Source organism: Malaclemys terrapin, chromosome 7 (assembly GCF_027887155.1).
Source record: "Malaclemys terrapin pileata isolate rMalTer1 chromosome 7, rMalTer1.hap1, whole genome shotgun sequence".
In the NCBI taxonomy this organism is placed as follows: Eukaryota; Metazoa; Chordata; order Testudines; family Emydidae; genus Malaclemys; species Malaclemys terrapin.
In genome coordinates this window covers 112,717,006-112,740,590 of record NC_071511.1, presented here as the reverse complement: position 1 = coordinate 112,740,590, position 23,585 = coordinate 112,717,006, and the positions used below count along the sequence as shown (strand labels likewise).

The 23,585-nt window shown below is 39.5% G+C and overlaps 1 protein-coding gene across 2 annotated transcripts in view; it reads right to left on the bottom strand.

Moving 5' to 3' along the window:
• Positions 1–19,459, bottom strand: part of RAB11FIP2 (RAB11 family interacting protein 2) — a 47,669-nt gene extending 28,210 nt beyond the window's left edge. The window contains exons 1-4 of one of the 2 annotated variants that reach the window (XM_054034626.1): positions 19,289–19,459; positions 18,120–18,473; positions 4,022–4,464; positions 2,274–2,742 (exon numbers count right to left, since the gene is read on the bottom strand). In XM_054034626.1, the coding sequence (XP_053890601.1) occupies positions 2,274–2,742; positions 4,022–4,464; positions 18,120–18,472 (1,265 nt within the window). In that variant the 5' untranslated portion in view covers position 18,473; positions 19,289–19,459. Of the gene's footprint in view, positions 1–2,273; positions 2,743–4,021; positions 4,465–18,119 lie in introns of both variants that reach the window. The other variant, XM_054034625.1, reaches the window with a different exon arrangement.
• Positions 19,460–23,585: the final 4,126 nt, after the last annotated feature.

Here is a 23,585-nt window from a genome sequence, read left to right as displayed (position 1 = left end):
CTCTTGCTGATTTTATTGTAATTCTCTAACAGAAGGTTAACCCTCATTAAGCTTACCAGAACAATGAAAATGAAATCCTGCTTTCCCAAGGGCTACTGCATCCATTTAACTGTTGGGTACAAATAGGTGCTGTAAGCAAACTACTAACATCTCTCCCCACTTCTGAAGTAGCAAACACAATTACTTTTTATTTTTATAATGTATTGTGTTATAATAGCAAGGATGATCAATAAGGTGGGCAATTAATGGATTGGCTAGGTGATGAACAAAAGCCTCCTTCCAGGAACTCATCTAGCCAACAATTAACTATACTACCAGGAAATGCCATTCCTCAAATTATTATTGTTTAATCAAAAAATGCCAAACTAAATTAATTAGGATTAACTTGGGGTCTGATATAAAGCTCACTGAAGTCAATAGAAAGACTCACATTAACTTCAAGAAACATGGTAGGCTCACCAAGAGTTCATATATGTGTGTGTGGAAGTTAGCCACCTAATTACCTTTGAGTATGTATGCTCCAGGTATCTTTGATAATAAATCAGACAAAAAATTTTAAAAAATTGCCAGTCTTTTTCAGATTCACTTGATCCAGACAAAAAACCCGTATCATCCCAATCTCCAGTCAGCTATGATCAATATCAAAACCAAAGCCACCACCTCAAACCTTAAGTCCCAGATTCAAAAAGCGATACACTTCCTTCAACATTAAAAGCTTAATGATCAGCCAGCCTGATGCCTGATAAATAGACCTTGTCCTACATACATTCACAATAGTTTTACATTCTTCATATGGTCTCCATTTAGACTCTATAAATGACAAAGAATTTACATTTCAGCCTTGAGGTTCTATCAGATAATCTTCAGATACATGCTGCATGAGGCCAGGTATATGGTTTCTTTGTAATTTAAGCAAGACAAGTGCTTTTGTCTATCATTTACATTACCTTGCCTTTTAAACCTTTAGTTGGGAAATGTACCCAGAGATTTCTGAGTGTACTAAGATGGGGAGAACTGGAGGAAGACTTCAGACTATAAACTGTTATTATGTAGTACCAAAATATGCTAGGTACTTTTCTGAGGAGTAAGGAAACAAGGTCCCTTCCATAAAGAGGTTAAAATATGGAGAATGAGGAAAATAGAAATTAAGCAAAAAGCAGCTGAAAAATCTAAATTCTCAGTATGTACATTTTATCCGAATATTGAACATGCATATATAAAAGCTCACTTTTTCAGTCTAATTTATGCTGTATCCATAAATGTATACATTTAGACATTTCCTGCCATATCACTAACACCACATGTACACTAAACATTCTATTTTACTTACCTTCCAGTTAAAATTTGTAAAAGTAAAGTTAAATTGTGAAGTTATTACATATATAAGTTCCATAAGTAAAAGTTTCTAATTCAAAGGAAAATACTATTTGCACAAAATATATGTCAACACAGGAAGAACACACAAAGATTTTGATATGACTATAATATTGGAATGTGTAAAAAGTAAAATTTTTCATTTAAATCTATTGCATGATGGATATTTTCTTATAATATTTATCATACAGTAAAGATGACTAACTTTTATATTTTTGGCTTTGTGGAAATAATGGAATGAAATTTGTATTATAAATGCAGAAACCCAAGAGGCTTTGCAGTGTCTTACTAAAAGTTTATGTACATATACAATCAAGACTATTTTTCTCAAAATGACTCCAATTTTAAAAAGATGCAGAATGAGTGGCTAAGAATCCCTATTAAATGGGCACTGTGATGTGTAATGTGACCATAAAATAGGGGAAGCAGGAGTTATTCTAGATGCAGGTTGCAATTGCCATTACAAGATTAACATTTATCAATACTTGCACTCTGTATCTGAAATATTACAATACTTATACAGAGGTGTTGTAATAATTAGCGACTTCTAAAATGTGATCACTATTTAGATCTAGTAGTAAACAAGCTCCATCTAAAGCCAAGACTTTAAAGACAAACCCATGCTGAAGCATGAATAATGTCTTCAGAAACTCAAAACCAAACAGCACTCACAGCTCATGTTAGCAATATACAATGTAACTTCAAAAAGATCCTTAGAAGTATACCACTGGAAAGGAAATGATCAAACTATATAAGAAATTCATCCTTTTTACTTACAAATGGATGAGCAGTGGTATAAACGTATATAATAAAAGCATAAAGATTATATACTTGAACACAACACATTTTCATTTATAGAACATGCTCAAGATATCAGGTCCAAATAAAGTAAAACCTACCTAGATGTCGGCAACATGCTTGTGGGCTTGAAGTTTGTTGTAAACGGATTACGTGAATCATAAGGAGAGTTTTGATTATGACTTTCACCAAATGCACTAGGTGATTTCAAGTCAGTGGAACTGTCAGATCCTCCATTGCTAAGTTTATCCAACTTCTTATTATCTTTTTTTCCAGTCACTCTTTCAAAAAGGCTAACTTTCTCCTTTTTCTCTTTTTTAATTTCTTTTTTTATTTCAACAGGCTTGGAAAACAGACTTATGTTTTGGTCCCATGATGCAGGACTTTCTTCAAATGGATTTTTCTGTCTTGGCAGCGTTGCAAACTTTTGGGGCAATGAAGCACTCACATTTGTAAAGGGGTCATTTTGTGCTTCAGATGCTGATTCACTTTCATCAGCTGTGTTGTCAAGCTGGTTCATTTTAGAAGTATCAGCACTTAATGTCCTCCTATGTGGTGATTTTAGACTTCCTGCAAACAATTTTGTTGTTAGTATATAAGCAGTGAGACATTACCTCACACTTTATGACCAGAGGGAGAGCTCATGTTATTAAATTCAGGTTTAGAAGTTTTGCAATTGGTTCTAATTTCAAGAGAATTTTTTTTTTTTTTTTTTTTTTAAAGCAAAGCGGTTATGGTCCCCAGTATGTGATCAAGGAATTTTTAAGGAATCCATATGCTCTTCAATAAGCACTTTTCTATCTCGGTGGTTTTCATGCTGCAGTCCGCGAGGGTACTCCAGGGGGGTCCACGAATCATGTCTGAGGCCACTGGCCCCACTGATCAGCAGCATGCAAGAGGCACTGGGAGGGAGGAGGAATGGGGACAGGGGGTGCTCGAGGGAGGGAAGAGGAGGGGCAAAGGCAGGGAAGAGGTGGGGCAAGGTCTGGGGCTGAGCAGGGGTTGAGCACCCTCGAGGAAAATTAGAAGCCGGCTTGGGGGTCTGTGAAAATTTTTAAATCAAAATGGGGATCCTCGGGTTGCTAAAGTTTGAGAACCGCTGATATGAAAATTGTACACACAAGGTGGTTGTGACTAGTTTGAAGTTGTAGAACAATACATTTTTGTCATTTTCTAAAAGAAATTTTGCACAACTAAAAGCATTTTTAATTCTTCATCTACATTAGAGTTACTTTGGTGCAGGGCCGGTTCCAGCATTTCTGCCGCCCCAAGCGCAAAAAAAAAAAAAAAAGCCGCGATCGGCGGCGGCAGTTCAGCAGCAGGTCCTTCGCTCCTAGAGGGAGTGAGGGACCTGCCGCCCCCGAATTGCCGCAGGTGCCGCCCCTCTCCCTTGGCCACCCCAAGCACCTGCTTGTTAAGCTGGTGCCTGGAGCTGGCCCTGCTTTGGTGACAGTTTCTGGACACTAAAAAACATGATCAGATTTATTTTTTTCTTAAACATTTCTGACCAGTTAGACCCTTTTTTGTATTGGATTGCTACATAAAATGTAATGTTATTGCTGTATGCTTTAAACTTAGGAAAAAATGGGCAATGAAACAGTCACAGAAGCTGGTTATTCCCTGTTTCTTGGCAACAACATTTAAACAGGAAATAGGCATCACCTACTGATCTAAACAAAAAGGCAAGACTTCTATGAATTAAGCTACTATACAGAGAAAAAATTCTAAACTTCTTTGTCTGGAATTTACAGCATGCACTAAACGCACCAGATTCTTAAATATTTTCACACTGATAGCAATGAGACTACAATCACAATGGCTAAGATGAAGAAAAACATGTTTTACTTACCACTTTCATCAACAGAAGTAAAAGATTCTAACTGACTTCTGAAAAGGTGTGTATGGCCAATTGTGCTGGATTTAATTTTTTCTGAAGACACATGTGATCCAGTTAAATCAGACATTGAATGAGCTGAAGATAATCGCTGAGGTCCCAAAAGGAAAGGTTTTTTTGGTTTTGATTTTATTTGTATTTCATTACTGGACATGTCCATGTTCGCATCAGGTATGTGAGTACTCAGAATGATTGCAGAGGATGTATCCGAAAGCGTCCCATCATTCTTTCGACCCTTCATTTTGTCTTTCAGTTTAGCAAAGGGGGATTTTGTTTTGTCCTTCATTGACAAATCAAACATGCTTGCTGTCATATTATTCCTCATAAACTGAATATTGACCTTTATTTCTCCTCTGTCTTTCGTTCTTTTCCCTTGTTTGGACTCTAGGCTAAACCATCTTAAAAGAGAAAGGAAGAGAGAGAGAGAGAGAAAAAACAAGTTGAGATATGTTTCATTATGAAGACTAGTCATAAAGCTGGATGCTATTTACAAGTTAAAATAATCTTGATATTGTAAACTGAACACCAGTGCTATGAAGATTTTTATTCAGGGAATTCTTGCTTAAGATTTTCTGTGCAATAAATTGATCAAATTTATATTTTTCCAATATAATTTTCTGAAAAGGAAGCTCTAAAAAAAATTACTTTGGTACTTGGAATGTGAGACTAGTGAAAAGTCAGGCTTGGGGCAAGTGTACTAAACCCCACTGAAGTCATCTGCTTAACAAGGCTGAATATGGCATCTAGCAATTAAACAGCCAAATATTTTTTATTTTGCCATTTAAAAGGACATTGTCAACTTTTCAAAAATAGCCTTTATTTGTAAACAACATACTACATAAATGTGTATTGTTTGCCAAGTGTTTCACCCAAAATTCATTTTGGTTTTGCTTAAGTTTATATGCCAGTAAATATTTTTTTCCTCCCCTGCTGAGGTTTACATGAGTGGCACTAGCAGAGAAGCGCTCACAGACTGCTTTTGGGACCTTTGGGTAATTCAGGGCCAAACATCCCATCAGTTATGCAAGCTCATCTCTAAATGCCTTTAACAGTAGTTGCAAGAGCACAAATAGAGTAATCAGGCCCCACTTAGGTATGCCCCCACAATGAAGGGCTTGCTCCTCCTCTTTGCTGGTCACTGTAGCACTAACATCAGCATACTCTACCCCTTCCTGTTTGGTTTTGGAACCATATTGACTCCCTACTCCTATATGGAGGAGCAGAGGAGTGAGATCCCCATCATTTCCCCTTTCCCCTAAAACCAGCCCAGTGATGCTCCCTGGTCAAAGGGATTAAGGGCCCACCTGACCCCAAGCATGCTCTATTCCTACTCCGTTTTGCTCCCTAATCCCAAGGAGGCATCTGTGGAGCGAAGACTCCCTCTACTTCCTCTACCTACTCCACCTGTACACAGGACTCAGTGAGGGTCATTATCTCCTCCCACATTTCCTCCACCATTACTTCCCATGTTCTGAGCAGGATTTTGGGGGGCCTCTGAGACACACACAGAGTCCCCAATCCTGAAAGAGCGGGGATAGGCACAGGCTGAAAACATTGCTACATCTCTTCTTCCATTTCTCCTTGCCCTAAGAGGATTTGAGGTTTCCTCCAGCTCCTGCTGCTCGTACAGCCATGTGAAAGGAATCAAGGGAGCGTGGGAAATTTTCATTCTCTAGCACCAGAGAAGAGAGTGAGGATTGAATGAGGGAAATAGGCTGTCTCCATAGCTCACTGAAAGGGTCCAAGGAAGCGGACACCCAGACACCCACTCAGCTGCTCATTTACTTGGCGCTGGTAGGTGATGTTACACCTTGGTTCCTGCAAGACCAATACAATTTATATATATAAATAAATATATAGACACATTAAAAAAAAAAAAAAAAAGAGGGCTTGTCTACACTTGCAATGTTCAAGCACTGCCACGACACCACTTTAACGTGGCTTGTGTAGTGGCGGCACAGCACTGGAAGAAAGCTCTCCCAGCATTCTAAAAACCCACCTCCACGAGGGGCATGGCTCCCAGCACTGGTGCACTGTCTATACTGGCACGTTACAGCGCTGAAACTTGTAGCGCTCAGGGGTGTGTTTTTTGCACACCGCTGAGTGAGAAAGTTGCAGCGCTGTAAAGCGCCAGTGTAGACAAGCCCTGAGTTAGTCAGCAGCAACATCCCGCTAAACAGTGACATGTCAGCAGCTCCACAGCTCGTGAACTATCTAGAAAAAACACATGCATACGTATTCCCACAGCAGTAGATTAGCATGATGTAACGAAGTTAAAACAGGAGGGTAGGAAGTGACACTATCAACACAGATAAGAAACTGATTATGCACATAGTACTATCAAATACTCTAAGTAAATAGACTGAAAAGGAAGAGAAAAATAGTTCAATCCCCTTTCAGGTTTTTTGTTTGTTTTCTTTAAACAAGTGATGGCTTAAGTAAATAAAAAGGTTTCAGATCCAGAAATATGAATTTTGAGTTGAGAATGTCCTTCAAAAGGTGACCTGCCAAGGAAAAAATGAAAGGGAGAAGAAGGGACTTTTTTTTTTTTTTTGCTTCTTCATGATGTATAAAGGTCCAAAAGTTTTATACCTTACTAATATCAAGTCGTCTTCCCTATTTTTACTAAGTATACATTTAAAGGCCCAGATAAGAGGATTGAGAATTTTTTCATCCCTTCAATAAAGGGGTAGGGGAATTACATCTCTAATAAAGATACTCTTCCTTACTCTTCCTTTTAATTGTTAGGCATTTAATTTGCATATATGTTAAACAAAAAGCAAACAAGTGTTAACAGTGAAGAAAAATATTTCTCTTTTCAGTTAACCCGACTTCACCCTCTTTAGTATCAGTAATGCCACAAACCTAACTAGTTCATCCGACACTTTACTGGAAAAAGAAGGTAGACAAAACCTAAATTCTAATGTAAACAACAGAAAATACATACACACACATATATCTGTCCTTTGTACATGATAAAGTAGCAAAAGAAGTGAAAAAAACAACAACTCCCCGATGCCCTTTGAAAGGTCACCTTCAAAAGAAAGCTTGCTCAGACTCCGTATGTTCTACTGTAATAATAACAACAATTATTATTATTAATGGAAATATCCCATCTCCTAGAACTGGAAAGGACCTTGAAAGGTCATCGAGTCCAGCCCCCTGCCTTCACTAGCAGGACCAAGTACTGATTTTGCCCCAGATCCCCAAGTGGCCCCCTCAAGGATTGAACTCACAACCCTGGGTTTAGCAGGCCAATGCTCAAACCACTGAGCTATCCCTCCCCCCCATCTGTATTTAAACACAAAAACGAAAAAAATCCATACACATACACAACCCTTATGTTCTATCACTGGACTTAAATTGTACATTATTAATAAAAGCAGATCCAGTTTCTCAGACAAGCAAAAGCGGAAGCAGTGAAAGCTCCCCCTTCTACACCATTTACTGGACAGGCCAAAATTTCATGTGGGATTGTGGGTCTGGTTGTTGTCGGAGCACTCTTAAAGGGGAGAAGTAAATTCTGGCAACAAAGACCAGGAAACAAAAAATAATACAAACTTTAAGTCAGTTTTTCCAATTTTAAGAAGGCCAATCTCAGCAGTGATTAAGCATTTATCCCCCCAATAAATCTCAGACAGGAATATTGTATCTTTGACAGTATTCTTGCAAGGATATTCCTGAATTTGCATATGTTTTCATTTAGGGATCAGAACATTACTATAATTTTAAACTGACATCTGATGTTTATTAACTTGTTTTGTAACAATGTCAAAACACACATTTAAGGTTTAAAAACAGAAATGTTAGTGTATCTGTGTATGGATAGTCTTTTACTGTTTAATGTAAACCAACTACTGAAATCATTATCACAAGTTAACTAATGTGTGTCACAATCGGTATCACCTGTTATTGGCACACATACAGCAAACTATTTTGACATTCATAAAAGCCTGAAGGAGTTTCATTACAAAACGTTTACAACTTGTATGTTGCCTTCGGAGCATACACAACTTGCATTCAAAGACTTTAAAGAACGTCACACCAAAAAAATAGTTCAGTTGCAAAAATGAAAAAACAAACAAACAAAAAAGTCCCTTGGAAAAGAACAAAAGGACATGTAGTGCTTAATCCTGCACTCACTGAAGTCAACAGCAAGGTTCCCATTGATTCACTGGTGCAGGACTAGGCCAATGGAGCCTGATCCTGAACTATTTACTCATGCCAAGTTCTCAGTGACTTCAGTGGAGTTTTGCTAGCATGATAACTATAGGATCAGACCTTTCTTGATCTTGGTAAAAAAACACACATTTGATTTTTATGGCGAAAATACAAGGTTATTTTGGTAACTTTGGAGACTGTATCTGACATTTTAGTTATAATGAAATTTCCATATGCTTCAGCTCATATGAGATTGAGAGAAAGAGACTCAATTTCTGATTTTTTATTCAGAGTCAAATATAATTTTTTCTAATACTGATAAGAATAAAACAATAATAAATCTTGTGAACAGTTCATCTTGAACAATCAGTTCTGAAACAGTGAATATTTCTTATTAGAATCTGTTTTTAAAATACAAGGTTGTGTGCAGCAAATAGAGAAACAATGTACATAATAGGAAAAGGATTTGGAAAATAAAGTTGTGTTTTCAGATAGCAGCATATTGGGCCTGAATTATTAAATTCCATTATACTATTGCCAATTTTTATATTGCAGTGTATTATAAAAGGTTATAAAACTTGCTATTTTGGTTTTGCTTACAGTACTTTTAACCACAATAAATGTTGCAGTTGACAGGATGCCATGAGCTTTTTCCTTAGAAAGTCTGCATACACTAGGAAAATAGCCAGTAACATGCATGAACAGGGACTTTTATTTAATAACCAAGTATTGCATCTATTCTTATTTAAACAAACCTCATACCAAGGCTCAACTTCAAGGGAAGTCCTATTGCCTTCTGCTTCAGATTCAAACTTCTTGCCCTCACCTTCAAAGGTTCTGAAGATGATGCCTATGCTTATATCCTCTTATTTTATTTCCTTACTCTTCTTCCCTTTCCAACTCTGCCTCCCATGTTTCCTTTTCTCATATATTTCTGAGAATCCTGATCATGAACTTTCGCTCCTCCCCCACAAGTTTTTGGTTATCTTGATTTTGTAGGTGGTTTTTATTATTTGTATTGCTCTTCTACACCACATCAGTCTTCTCAAAACAAAGACTAGGAGACAGAAAGGTTCAAGACAAACTAGGAAAAATCTTATTACCTAGCAGCCCAAGATAACCAACAATCCAGTCTGAACAAGCATGGTTATTTACTAACCACTAAAGAAATTACTTAAAAATCCTGTAATTAATAAGGAACCAACGTCCACTATTCTGGCAATCTTCTTAATGACCCTCTTCATGCTACATAAATAAACACCACAATACCAGGAGCACAGACTCCTTTACCTGGGCAGTAGTAGACTGGAAAGGTGAGGAGGAAAATACACTCTGTTTCTATTATAGTGTATATACTAGTACATAATAATTAAGGCCAAATTTTCACATATACAAAAAGTCAAGTGAGACAGCAATTCAAAACGTTCACTCAATGTAGCAAGAGCTACAAGCCCAGTTCTGTTTTCCTGGATTTCTCAAGCTGTTTTTTCTCTCTCCTCATTTTCTTCTGATTCTGTTGGTTTCTCCAACTTACTGCTCACCTCACACGCTGTACACCCTGCTTCCAGTAAATCTTTTGTGACCAATACTTAGTCTCTCTTCCAGTCATGGCAGTAGGCCGTTTTACTGTCACTGATTCCTCTGTCCTCTCTCTCTCTCTCTTCCACCAACTGTTAAAGGAGAATTGCTTAAAACATTCTGCTCATTATCCAAATAATAATATGAGTGGGGGCAAAAATCTATGTATATTCTGTTACAAACCATAAAGTCTGTTACTCATATATAGTCTCATACAACTCCCTGTGAAGACAATGGGAGAGTTTCTATTCATTTCAGTGGGAGATGGATTGGGCCATAGAAACATAGGCTACATCTACACTACGGGGGGGGGTCGATTTAAGATACGCAAATTCAGCTACGTGAATAGCGTAGCTGAATTCGACGTATCGCAGCCGACTTACCCCGCTGTGAGGACGGCGGCAAAATCGACCTCTGCGGCTTCCCGTCGACGGCGCTTACTCCCACCTCCGCTGGTGGAGTAAGAGCGTCGATTCGGGGATTGATTGTCGCGTCCCAAAGGGACGCGATAAATCGATCCCCGAGAGGTCGATTTCTACCCGCCGATTCAGGCGGGTAGTGTAGACCCAGCCATAGAAGATTAGGGTTGGAAGAGACCTTAGGAGGTCATCTAGCCCAACCCCCTCCTCAAAGCAGGGCTAACACCAACTAAATCATCCCAGCAAGGGTTTTGTCAAGCCTGACCTTAAAAACATCTAAGAATGGAGATTCCACCACCTAGGTAACCCATTCCAGTGCTTCACCACCCTCCTAGTGAAATAGTGTTTCCTAATATCCAACCTAGACCTCCCCCACTGCAATTTGAGACCCTGCTGACGAGCATATTCAACTTGTGGCTCAGAATGAAAGCTGGCCTCCACCTCTGTTTCTTGCCACTGCCAAATGTGAGAAGCAATGGAATGATTTCCCCACTGAGTCCACAACTTTCCAAAGGTTTCAGAGTAGCAGCCGTGTTAGTCTGTATCCGCAAAAAGAACAGGAGTACTTGTGGCACCCAGGTTCTCTGTATGTGTATATATCTCCTTGCTATATGTTCCATTTTATGCAGCCGATGAAGTGGGCTGTAGCCCACGAAAGCTTATGCTCAAATAAATTTGTTAGTCTCTAGTGTGCCACAAGTACTTCAACTTTCCAAAGTTCTTCCTCTTTTCCCTCTCTGCCAATGAAGTATCAACTGTTTTCAGTTAATTTAAAATTTAGGCAAAGATTTTAAAAATAGGAATATGAAGTCAGTTACCTAAATCAGGATTTAGATTTAGAAATTAGTTGGTTGATTTTCAAAAATACCGAGCACCCCGAGACTGTTCCCACTATTCCCATGGTTCCAGTGCTTTGATTCCACACACAGTGGCCTAGTGATTAAAAAGAAGAAAAAGAAAAAAGGGCTCAGCTAGACCACTTACCAAAGAGGAAAAAGGAAAGTGCCCTGCACCAGTAGTTGCCTCTAAAATTACTTATAAATACCATCAAAATCCAGAGCACATGAATGTTTAACAAATCTTTTAACCACTAGGCCACCTGCCTTTCAAGATAAATTGCTCCTGGTGGTAATCCTCACTGTCTTGTAATACTGGAGAGGTAAAAAGTGGGTTTTCTTCAGTGAACACAATTAAAGCAAACCCATGCATACACACATACACACCCGTCCCAGAGCAAAACCCATTTTTGGACTTAATGTAGATACAAGTGACTAGCCCAAGTGTTTCCAGTCCATCAGTCCCTTGCTTACAAATCACAGTGTTTCCAAATCTTGTGCATGAGGATAAAGCTACACAGGCATTATCCATCAGGTATTAGCATTTTTGCTTATATCTGAAATAAATGTTTACTGTCTCAATTCTAACTTCATCTTAGACAGGTGCTAGAAGGAACATTTTAATTTATATTAAAGTGAAGGCGAAATAAAACATAACACCCAATGAGTCAGACATGCTAAAATCAAGGGAGTAAAAATAACACTCCCTATGATAATACTCCAAGAGAGAACAAGCAGAATAGAAACAATGTCTTAGATAATTACAGCTGCAACAGTATTTCATTTTAATTTACTTGAGAGAACGAGACCATAGCCTGAAAATTGGGATAACCACATTTCCTTGCAAGAAAACCAAATTTGAAATCTTCAGTGCTCATGGGGAAAATGATCATCAAGGATTTAAAGTATTCCAAGGACTGAATCAGCATTGGGAATAACTAATTTTTCCATTTAGATTAGTCCCTTCAAGATTAGGGTTTAGGTACACTGAACGTTTCTTCACACAACCTGACTAGTGTGATAATCCAGAACTATCTGATCTGTGGGTAGAAAGAGGACTTCAGTGTTCACAGGTGTAAATTCAACATTTTTCACTAGCACTAAATTTAACGAGAAAAAATGTATAAGGCTGTTTTCCTGGTAAGATGATCAGACACTGTATCAACAATATACATTGCATCAAATCAAAAGTTGATAAATGGTAAAATTAAGGAAGGAAACAGGAGTATAGATTGTACTGGATAGGAAGGGAAATGATGGGGGGAATTGATTCATTATTTATTAAAATAAGATCTAAGATATCATTGAGAAAGATATAAACCAGGACTGGAAAGCAAGCATTATTTTCTGGAAACTAATTTAAGATGTGATACAGAGTTTAAAAAAAAAAAAAGTATACAACAGCAATATCATGTCATCACAAAATGAATGGAAGTAGGTGTACGAGGATATCTTACTATGGGCTTGTCTATACACCAACTGGAATTGAAATAACTAAATTGGCTTTAACTCACACCATTACTTATTTCAGCGAAGACTATGCACAGACACTCTTATTCTGGAACCAAAGTAACTAAAGGTATGAATTTAAATAAAGTTAGTTATTTCAGATTCAATTTGTGTGTAGACAAACTTCTAATGTGTTACTGAAATTGAAGCCTGAATGAAGTTCAATCCAGATGAGTGTGTGACAAGTGATGAATCAAAGGTTAGACAACCTATAGATATGGCCGGAATTACATCTGCTTCCCTCATTCAGAGTGCATGCTCCCATTTGTTATTGAAGTTTTCATTCAGGGGGTATTATTGTGAAATGATCACACAGCAATCTGGGAAAGCAGCTTTTCATCTTTATCTGACCAGAATATTATGACTATTTCTTTCAGAGGCGGACCTTGCTACCACCAACTATGCTTTGTAACCTAAATATTGATAAACTACGTGTTACAACTAAAATCAACTTGAACCACCGAGGCTAGCACAGAATCCTTGACTTACTACTTGTCATTGAGTCATTTTATAAAAATATAGAAAAAGCACCAATCCACAAAAAGCTCTGGGTTCCTTGCTATCATAGTATATTAAGCTGGTGACACCAGTGCACTGTGATCTGCACTGGTAGTCCGTTTCTGGATGGAATGTAAGATGTTGTTTTGAAAGATACCTAATTCAAGAGATTCTTCCCTCCCATGGCATACTTCCACAGCTACAGTCAGAGGTGCTCAAGGTGCAGCCCCCTCAGTGAAAAAGAAAGGACAATGTCAGCAAGACAGTAACCACAACTAGCCATATCTTTTGGAGAATCATTGGTTTAAAATAGCCTGAATCTGTCAATAAGACATTCAGGGCATGCAGCAAAATCTTTTAAACAGGCTTTTGAGGATACACCAGCACATGGGCACAATAAAGGACATGTGTTTGTGATGAGGGGATGTATTGATTGGATTGATTTAAGCTTTGGTATTTTCGGGGGGGAAAGGAGGTTGGGATGAGCAGAACATGCTGGTGACTATCTTACATTACTATTTTAATTGATGGCAAAGGTCTCTGGAGCCTAGGATACGGTCCTTTTAGTGTATTAAATAAATAGCCAAGAGAAAAACCACATATTTTTCACTTTTGTCAACATTACCTACAAAGAATTTTTCGAGGTTAGGTCACAAAATGGAGATAAAAAAATCCTCTGCAACAAATTTCAACATGTAAGAAAAAGCGTAACGAAGAAAAGCTCAAGTTGAAACACTTCAGACGAGTGTTGCAGCTCAAAGCATAGCCGGATGTGTAATAGATCACTTCACTAGGAAAAGTAATAAAGTAAATGATAATAAATGGTTAGAAGACAACAAGAATGAAGAGGATGCAAATGAGATGAGTAACACCAGAAGTAAAAGTTAATGGAAAACCATTCTTGTATAGCACTATGAATTTACAGCACATGACAATAAGAGTTAAACACAGAAATTTAAACAACTACTATAAAAATGTTGTAGCAAATTATCTAAAAGAGTCAGTTATTGGAGATTATTGTTTTCATGCTGGTTCAGGAATTTATATTGTCTTTTATTTTATCATGTTATGCTTGTCAGGAGGCCAGAAGCCTCTGGGCAGACATGACCAATAGATAAGTAGATGTATGTACAAATATGTACACATGCTTTAACACACACACACAGAGATATTTAATACAGACTGCAGTGGCAACAGGGATGCATTTACTTTGCAGTAACAGACAAAAAAGCTGCAATTAAAAACTTGGTTTATATAATGGAAATATAGGCATAATTAGAGCCCTGCACAGATACAAAAATGTGGATCCGCATCTGCCAGGATCAACCCGTGATCTGACCCGTGATCCACTAGCCATCTTTTACCTGTATCTGCACCCGCATCCGTAAGCTGTCTCAAGGGCTAGCAACAAGGGGTGGGGGAAAGGGAGTGGGGGGGAGGGGTCTTGCAGGCAAGAGGCAGCACGAGGGTGGGGACTGGGGGTAAAGGGTAGCGTGGGGAGGGTTCTTGAGGATAAGGGGCAGTGTGGGGTGGGGGCTGGGAGGAAGGGGCATCACAGCATGTGCTGCTCCCAGGGGCTTGTGAGCGACGGCACACGGCAGCAGCAAAGCGTGTTGCATTCCAGTGGGGCGCCGGGTCCCGGCCGCTCCAATCCCCATGGTCGGGGGCAGGTCCTTCTGCCCAGGAGAAGGCAGGCCAGGCCCAGGAGCCTGGCCAGTGCTGCTGGGCCGGACCATAGTGGGGACACTGGTGCTCCCAAGAGACCTGAGCTGCTAGACAGGAAGCGGCGTGGAAATTGGGTGCTGGACAGCCCCAGTTCCAACCTGCTACCCAGCCCCAGCTACTTGAAAACTTTATTGCTCAGAATATTTTTTAAAATCACATTTTTTCTAAGGTATAAGTAGCAAAGAAAAAATCTAAATGAAAGAGACTATTTTTTCCTGTCATGGGTTCTTGAAGCTGCAATGAACTTGTAAATATACTTACAAACAAAACTGTATGTCATACACCCTGCAGTAGTCCTATGAATTCAAAAATCAGCTGGTTGCCTTCACTTCTCATACCTATTTCTATAAAGCACTGGGGAATTGCTGACAAGGTTCAGCATTGTGCAGAATATTAAATATCTTTTTTGTAATACTCTAGTGACTCTTGAGTCTGTCTCTTACAACGCCATATGCACAGCTGCGTTGGAAAGAGGAAGCTATTAAATATATTAAAAAGGTAGAAATATTACCAGTGAAGACACAATCAAATAACTGGATCTCATTTATCCCCAAACAAAGCAAGAAATGTTAACACTACATCAACATAAAAAAATCACTCTCGATGTAATAATGCCACAAGCCTCTTCAATATACCTGAAAGCATAATCAGAGTTTAATAAACTCAATTAGTGCTTTTGAAACAATCAAAATAGCATTGAGGCATCAGAATTCTTTGCGGTCAAGAACAACAGGCCTGACCCTGAGATGCATTAAGCATCCTCAACTTTCACTGGCTCAACCAGTTAATGCTCATACCTGAGAACACTATTTATTCTAACTGCCAATTTGAGGTTAATAGAATGTTATACCCCCAAAAAAGTCTTTATTAATAATAATAAAAAAGCCAGAATTAAAAAGAATGCTCAAGATTATTTCACTTTGTTAGAGAGCCTGCATTGGTGTACATATACCTGAAGGTTAGTTCTCCTCTCAACACACATTCCTAGATCTCCAGTTAACAGTAATAGGAAATAATGCTGACATGTATGCATGCAGATACTTATGTAGACACAGTAAAATTTGCAAAACCACCTGAGTGCATTAGGATCCTAACTCCAATTTTCAAAAGTCTTAGGGTCAGATGGTTCAAGGTATGCAGGCACCTAAAAATGAAGAAACGTGCCTAGTAGGCACTTTTGACCGTCTCAGCAGGTGTAAGTCTGCATCTTTAGCCATGTAAATATCTTTAAAAATCTGACCCTAAGTCACTTTTGAAAATAGTTTATAGTTGCTTTTGAAAATTTACCCTTAGGCCCCAATCCTGAAAAGTGTAGTTTGCAGGGCACAGCTTCAGTTTTGTGGAGCCCCACTGGCTTCAAAAGGGCTCTGCAACAGTGCACCATTCTCTCACATGTTACATTATGCAGGATATGGGCTTCTTCTCACACTTGAAAATAAGAGCTACAAAGATACAGAACATATGTAAACTTGTGTTACCCATAAATACACACACACAAAAAGTATTTCGAATGTTCATTCAGTTATCACAAGGATCTTATTACTTCAGTGCATACAATCCCGGAAATCAAGTCGATTGCATTTTCCGGGAATAATTTTGCAATACTATAGTTCAACCATTACTTTCAGTTAGATTATAAAAAAGAGATGTGAAAGTGCTGTAATTCTATTCTGCAAAAAAACTGCATTGCCCTAAATGGAAGGAGTGATTTTTCACAATAATTCCTGATTTCTTTATATGCATCTCATTTTACCTTTTCCACTTTATGAACATGTATATCCACTTTGATTTACTTAATTCAAGTTTTTGTATTTACCGTTGTCTTGTTTTACTTTGTCTTTCATTTAATCTTTTTGTTTTCAATGGGACTAATCACATCCTTAAAGGTACGCATGTGACTAACTGTTTGCAGCACAGGGTTTAATCATCACTTCCAATTATAGAACATTTAACAACACTTAAGAACTAATTTTGAAGAAACAGTGAAACATGTTTGAATCAAATTGAAATAGAAATTAGCACACCATTAAGGTTATAAGAGTTAGCACCTATTGCAGTGGAACAGTTGCAATTCTTTTGGCCTGCCTTTAAAAAGACAATACGTTTAAAATCTAACCTATGCCATGATCCTGCAACGGACAGTCTGGGCAGGTATCTACACACATGCAGAGTTAATTACATAACTGGGGCTTTAGATGGTTAAGGCAGAAATAGCAAGTGCAATTTTACACACCTAACTTATGGCTTGTCCACACAGTTTTTGTACTGGTACAGTTAAAATTATATGACCTCTAGCGTGGATATAGTCATACCAGTACAAAGGTACTTACATCACTACAACTTATTCCCATATATTCAGAAAAATAAGCCACACTGTACCAATATAATTGGGTCCACACTAGGGGTTGTACCAATTTAGTACTTCAGTTAAAAACACACAAACAAAAACCCACCTAACACCCTAATCAAAAAAGTTAGATTGGTACAAAAATGGGAGTATTTACCAGGCCTTAGAATACTCAGTCTTTAAACATATAGTATATTTGCTGTCCAAAATATTTATAAACCTAACTTTTACATTATTTCCTTTGAGTTCTAGTTGCAGAATGTGTTGGTTAATTACAATTTTATTTGCGTGCTGCTGAAGGCTACTGCAATAAAAGAAACTTCTAGGAACTGGACTAACATGAATAGAACAACTCCAGCTTGTTGCCAAGGCCCGAACCCTACCCTACAAGCTTCTCTGCATGGGCCTGCAGTGCAGAACAGTTTGCAGGATCAATGCCTAAAACACTAATCAGAATCAGAAACAGAAAAGTACAGTACAGCAGGGTAAACCTTAATTTAGTCAAAGTTCATTCAACACTAGATAATAAATGTGGAAAATTTAGAGTCACTTAGTTTTGCAGAATATGAAGACTGAACACTACATTAGACAGGTTGATGCTAGACATATGCTTGAGGTTAAGGACTTCCTCAGTCAGAAATATAGTCCAAACTGTGTGCCACAAGTTGAAATAATGGTTGTGCAACTGAGTAGTATGAACAAAAAATAAAAACAGAATGTAAGAAGATGTTAAATATTAATAGATAATAAAATTGTCTACAATTTTTAAATATATGGTCCCACTCTGTCCAGGTGGGCGGGCCCATGTGGTCACTTCAATGAGGATACACCAATGAACAGCTCATTGTAGGACAGAGGCTTATGATACATCAGGGAACAAAATATAATCTACCTATTAATTTTACTTTAGCTATAAGGCTTCTGATCAGGAAGCACATACATCAAAGAACCCAATAACTATTAAACAAAACATGACTTACTCTGTTTTTCTTCGTTGCTTGTCCTCAAATATATCATTTAGATTTATTGCCACCTGTCCCAAAAACTTATCCAGCCCCACCAGCGACCTGTGCATGACAATCAGGTAGAGGATGTATTTCTCTGGATTCCCCTGCATCAATAATCCAGGGAGCTCAAATGAGGCCTCTTCTTTCCAGATTGGCTCCAGGGTCTTCTCAGCTACCGAGGTGGAGTATTTTTCCTTGCCCAGTTGTATAATAGTGTAGGTATCGTTGGTGCCATTTTTACCTTTTGGCTTCAGATCTTTGGCTTGAAGAACTGTAACCTGCACGTGGGTTGGGAACCACTTCTGGGCTTGCTCTGCCAACATCATCCTTGAAGGGTTCAGTAGTAGTAGTAACAAAATTAAGTCTGTGAATCTTCTAGTTACTGTATAAGTGCACTTAAAATAGGAATATCTGTGAAAGTCTCAGTGTTTTTTCTCTGAATACTTTGTTTGTTTTGTTTTTGGGAGGTTTTTTTTTTTTTTTGAAGGAGAGAGAAACACACACACTAACCATTGCTTAGATTTTCCCTCCAGAGAAGTAACATCTTTAGCTCTATAACTAATTTTTAAAACAAAATTCTCTATTGTGATGTTTTTCTTCCACAGCAATTAACCAACTTTTCTTTACTCAGTTTCTCCCCTCACACCATTAAAAAAAAAACACCCAATAACAAAACAAACTCCCAGAGCCTTTCAGGATAATCCTGAACTTTTAACAAAATTCCCCATTCCCTGCAAGGCAGTCTACTGTGGCATGGCAGGTCCCTCCTTTGCAAAGGGAAGGGGGCAGAGGGTGAGATGGGGTTTCCAGGTCTGGAACCAACTCTAGCCTGCAGCTCTTCTCACCCACAAACTCCCCCTAGTGCTAAAGACACCCTGGTCCCCCCTTAAACCATATCCTCGCAGGAGCCCCAACGTACCCTCCCTTAGAGATCATCCCTGCGTGAGGAGTGCGGGGTCCCCTTCAGCAGCGCTCCACCACCATGCCCCACTTGGTACTGGGGGGGTCACACACTCAGTCCCCCTCCCCTCGGATGTGGGAAGCCCTGGGGCCCTCCCCGGCTCTGGGGAGCCCTGGGCTCCGCTCACTCCGCCCCTCCCGCCCCCGCTCTCGCTCTCGCCGGCCTCCCCCTGGCCCCTTACAGCCTCGGCGCCTCAGTCCCCAGCGCTGCAGCGGCGGAGGGGGCGGGGGCAGCTCCTGGAGCGCGGCGGTGCCAGGCTGGGCTCCCCGGCGGCTGACGAGCGAGCCCGGCGACTCGCGGCGCACTCGCGCCCCGCACTGACGCTGCCCGCCCTCCGCCCGCACAGTCTGCGGCGCGCTCGGCCTGCTGCCGCTTCCGCCTTTCCGCTGCGGCGGCTGCCTGCTCGGCGGTCAGAGGGCAGGGGGCAGGGTTCAGTCCCCTCCCTGCCGGCCCCCGGGCCCTGGCAGGCCTCTGGCAACCCCACCCTGCCTCGGGAGCCTACTGGGCTGCTGGCTTGAGGGAGCCGGTCCCACTCACGCACTGCAGTGGGGAAAGAGGGGACCCCCCTAATCCTGGGGGACTCCTGGACAGTAGTAGAGAGGCTGATCCCTTATTTATGGGCAGGGGGATTCACCCTAGGGTGACCAGATGTCCCAATTTTATAGGGACAGTCCCGATTTGGGGGTCTTTTTCTTATATGGGCTCCTATTACCCCCCCCCCCCCCACACACACACACACACACACCCCGTCCCGATTTTTCACACTTGCTGTCTGGTCACCCTAATTCACCCTAACAGCGGGGGAGAGGGAGAATAGAGGGGACCCTCTACTGGGGGAGGGGGGAACCTTTGCAACATTAGGAGGAGAGAAGACAGCCCCCTAATATTGGGGTAGGGGAAGGAAGAGGGGACCTAATATTTTTAAAGGCAGAAGGGGCCATGGCTGGGTTCGGGAAAGGAAGAGGGGACCTCTAGCATCTAGATAGGACAGAGGGAGGCCTTGAATTCCTCCTTTTTTAAAGCAGGGCAGGAAGAGATCTCTGCTAATATCTTTGGGTGGAGGTGCGAATGTACAGTTTTTGTGGAGGAGACACACCCACCCACACACTGTGATTAATTTTAAAGCAGTGTTTGAGAAAAGAAAATGGGGGACCTGATAAAAGTCTTCTGATATATGAAGGGCTTTTATTGAAGAGGACAATGATCAATTGTTCTCCAGGCCTGCTGAAACCAGGACAAGAAGTAATGGGTTTCATCTGCAACTAGGGAAATTTAGGTTAGATACCAGGAAAAAAAACTTTCTGGCCAATAGTGTAGTTAAGCTCTGGAAGAGGCTTCCAACAGAGGTTGTAGAATTCTCATCATTGGAGGTTTTTAAGAACAGATTGGACAAACACCTTTCAGGGATGGTGTAGGTTTAGTTGGGCCTGTCTTGGTGCAGGGAGCTAGACTTGATGGCTTCTCAAGGTCCCTTCTAGTCCTACCTGTCCTTTCTAGGATCCTATGAAAAAACTCTTGCAACTGAAAGGAGATATTGCTGCACATTTAAATAAGACATTTAAAATATCACTTTCTTGACATATAGATCATTCAGATTGTTGCAACTTTTTGAAACTACCAAATATTTCACCACTTCTGCATTAAAGATTAGTGTCCACACTTAGGGAACAAATCTAGATGTACAACTAGTCCAACCCTGTCACCCATATCTGCTATTTTAAAGGAAGTTTTCAAAATTCCCAGTCTTGAGATTCAAGATTTTGCAAAGTCTGTTTCAAGAAACTCTGAAATCTCTTTTTTTTTCAAGTCACCCCACTTTGACCACACTGTTTAGTTTAAATTAAAGAGCAAAATTGTAAAGTGTTTGGGGATACAGTAGAACCTAAGAGTTACGAACACCAGAGTTACGAACTGACCAGTCAACCACACATCTCATTTGGAACCAGAAGTACACAATCAGGCAGCAGCAGAAACAGAAAAAAGAAATAAATACAGTACAGTACTGGGCTAAATGTAATCTAAAAAATAAAGGGAATGTTTGTAAAAATAAAGATTTGACAAGGTCAGGAAACTGTTTCTGTGCTTGTTTTGTTCAAATTAAGATGGTTAAAAACATTTTTCTTCTGCATAGTAAAGTTTCAAAGCTGTATTAAGTCAATGTTCAATTATAAACTTTTGACAGAACAACCATAACGTTTTGTTCAGAGTTACAAACATTTCAGAGTTATGAACAACCTCCATTCCTGAGGTGTTCTTAACTCCAAAGTTCTACTGTATATAGTTTGAATGGTGTTGCCCCCTAGAAGACTTTTATGTGTGTGTGTGTGTGTGTGTGTACCTGTGCGTAGTCATAGCTACAGATATTAGCTATATTTCTACATACACACTTTATGGTTGCTAGACTATATATCCCACCAACACAAACCATAAAAAGTAAAGAAATAAACAATTATGTCATTCAACACCTCATGTACACTAGTCATCAGTTCCCCTTCTCAACCACATCTGCTTCTGGTACACCACCCACAGCCCACATGTCTCCATACTCATACTGTACAACTACTGGTACTCTTGAACTCTGATGTGGACTGGCTATTTGTTAGTGTATGTGTATTGATGATTAAATAGGGTTGGTGTGTCCTTCATAAATTGCCGTGTACGTAGTTTTCTTTTGGTGTAAGACTGCGAGATAATTTTTTTTGTAATGGTGAGAAAAAGGTAAATGGATAATCCATGTTAATGTGATTTGGTATTAATTTTTGTGTGGGAATTACAAATATTAAATCTGCATATCTATTTGCTAAAGTGTATTATATCTGTGGTCAGAATTAAGGCTGCACATTGGCTGTTCAAGATGAACATCTCTTCCACACACGCTCCTTCTTTTGTCTCTCTTATATCCCCTTCAGTATCCCCAATGACCATCCTTTAGATATATCAAACACTGGAAGGGGGGTGGGAGGCTATCAGGAACATGAAGGGATGAATGGTCAAGGGGAGTCAGCAAGGATGTTGATGATGGTAGGTAATGTGTAGGGGAGATGATAGGTTAAGGTGGGAGGACTATGGCAATGTTGTTTTGCAGTAAGTTGGCTGATTGGGGGGGGGAGAAGAGAGATTCTTTGGGATCTTGTTGAACACCTTGATTATATCTTCCACAAGTATTCACAACGGAAACAGAATTTGCAATTTGAGTATTTGCAGTAGATAGTAAGAGAGCTGGTCATCCAACCAGGAACAAAATTATACCATTTGACCTATGTGTCCCCTCAGAACTAACCAGGACCACCCAATTATCCAAAGTTTAAAACAAATAGGTACCAGTGATCTGCTGAGCAAAAATTAACAAATTTATTAGAGCATAAGCTTTCGTGGACTACAGCCCACTTCTTCGGATGCATATAGAATGGAACATATAATGAGGAGATATATATACACACATACAGAGAGCATAAACAGGTGGGAGTTGTCTTACCAACTCTGAGAGGCCAATTAATTAAGAGAAAAAAAAACTTTTGAAGTGATAATCAAGCCAGCCCAGTACAGACAGTGTGATAAGAAGTGTGAGATTACTTACAAGGGAAGATAGAGTCAACGTTTGTAATGGCTCAGCCATTCCCAGTCCTTATTCAAACCGGAGTTGATTGTGTCTAGTTTGCATATCAATTCTAGCTCTGCAGTCTCTCTTTGGAGTCTGTTTTTGAAGTTTTTCTGTTGTAAACAGGTCTGCGGGTGGCTATATTACAACAGAAAAACTTCAAAAACAGACTCCAAAGAGAGACTGCAGAGCTAGAATTGATATGCAAACTAGACACAATCAACTCCGGTTTGAATAAGGACTGGGAATGGCTGAGCCATTACAAACGTTGACTCTATCTCCCCTTGTAAGTACTCTCACACTTCTTATCACACTGTCTGTACTCGGCTAGCTTGATTATCACTTCAAAAGTTTTTTTTCTCTTAATTAATTGGCCTCTCAGAGTTGGTAAGACAACTCCCACCTGTTTATGCTCTCTGTATGTGTGTGTATATATATCTCCTCATTATATGTTCCATTCTATATGCATCCGAAGAAGTGGGCTGTAGTCCACGAAAGCTTATGCTCTAATAAATTTGTTAGTCTCTAAGGTGCCACAAGTACTCCTGTTCTTCTTTTTGTGGATACAGACTAACACGGCTGTTACTCTGAAACTTGAGCAAAAATTATTCACCAAAATTATCTAGCAAATAATTCCAAATAATGCAAAAATAGCAAACTATTTTCAATTTGCAAACAGAAAGCATAGAGAAATTCATTCATCAAATAAATTATTTGCTGCAATTTATTTGTTTACCTCTGCAAGTACAGACAAATGTGTTGATCCTCTTTGGTAAGTATTGTTCTGTATTAGTATGCAATCGGAAATGAAACAGAAGAGTGGAATGGTCTCAAAGCAGCCAAGTGTAAAAGGAGAGTGTTTTCTTTTACAGGGGCAGCC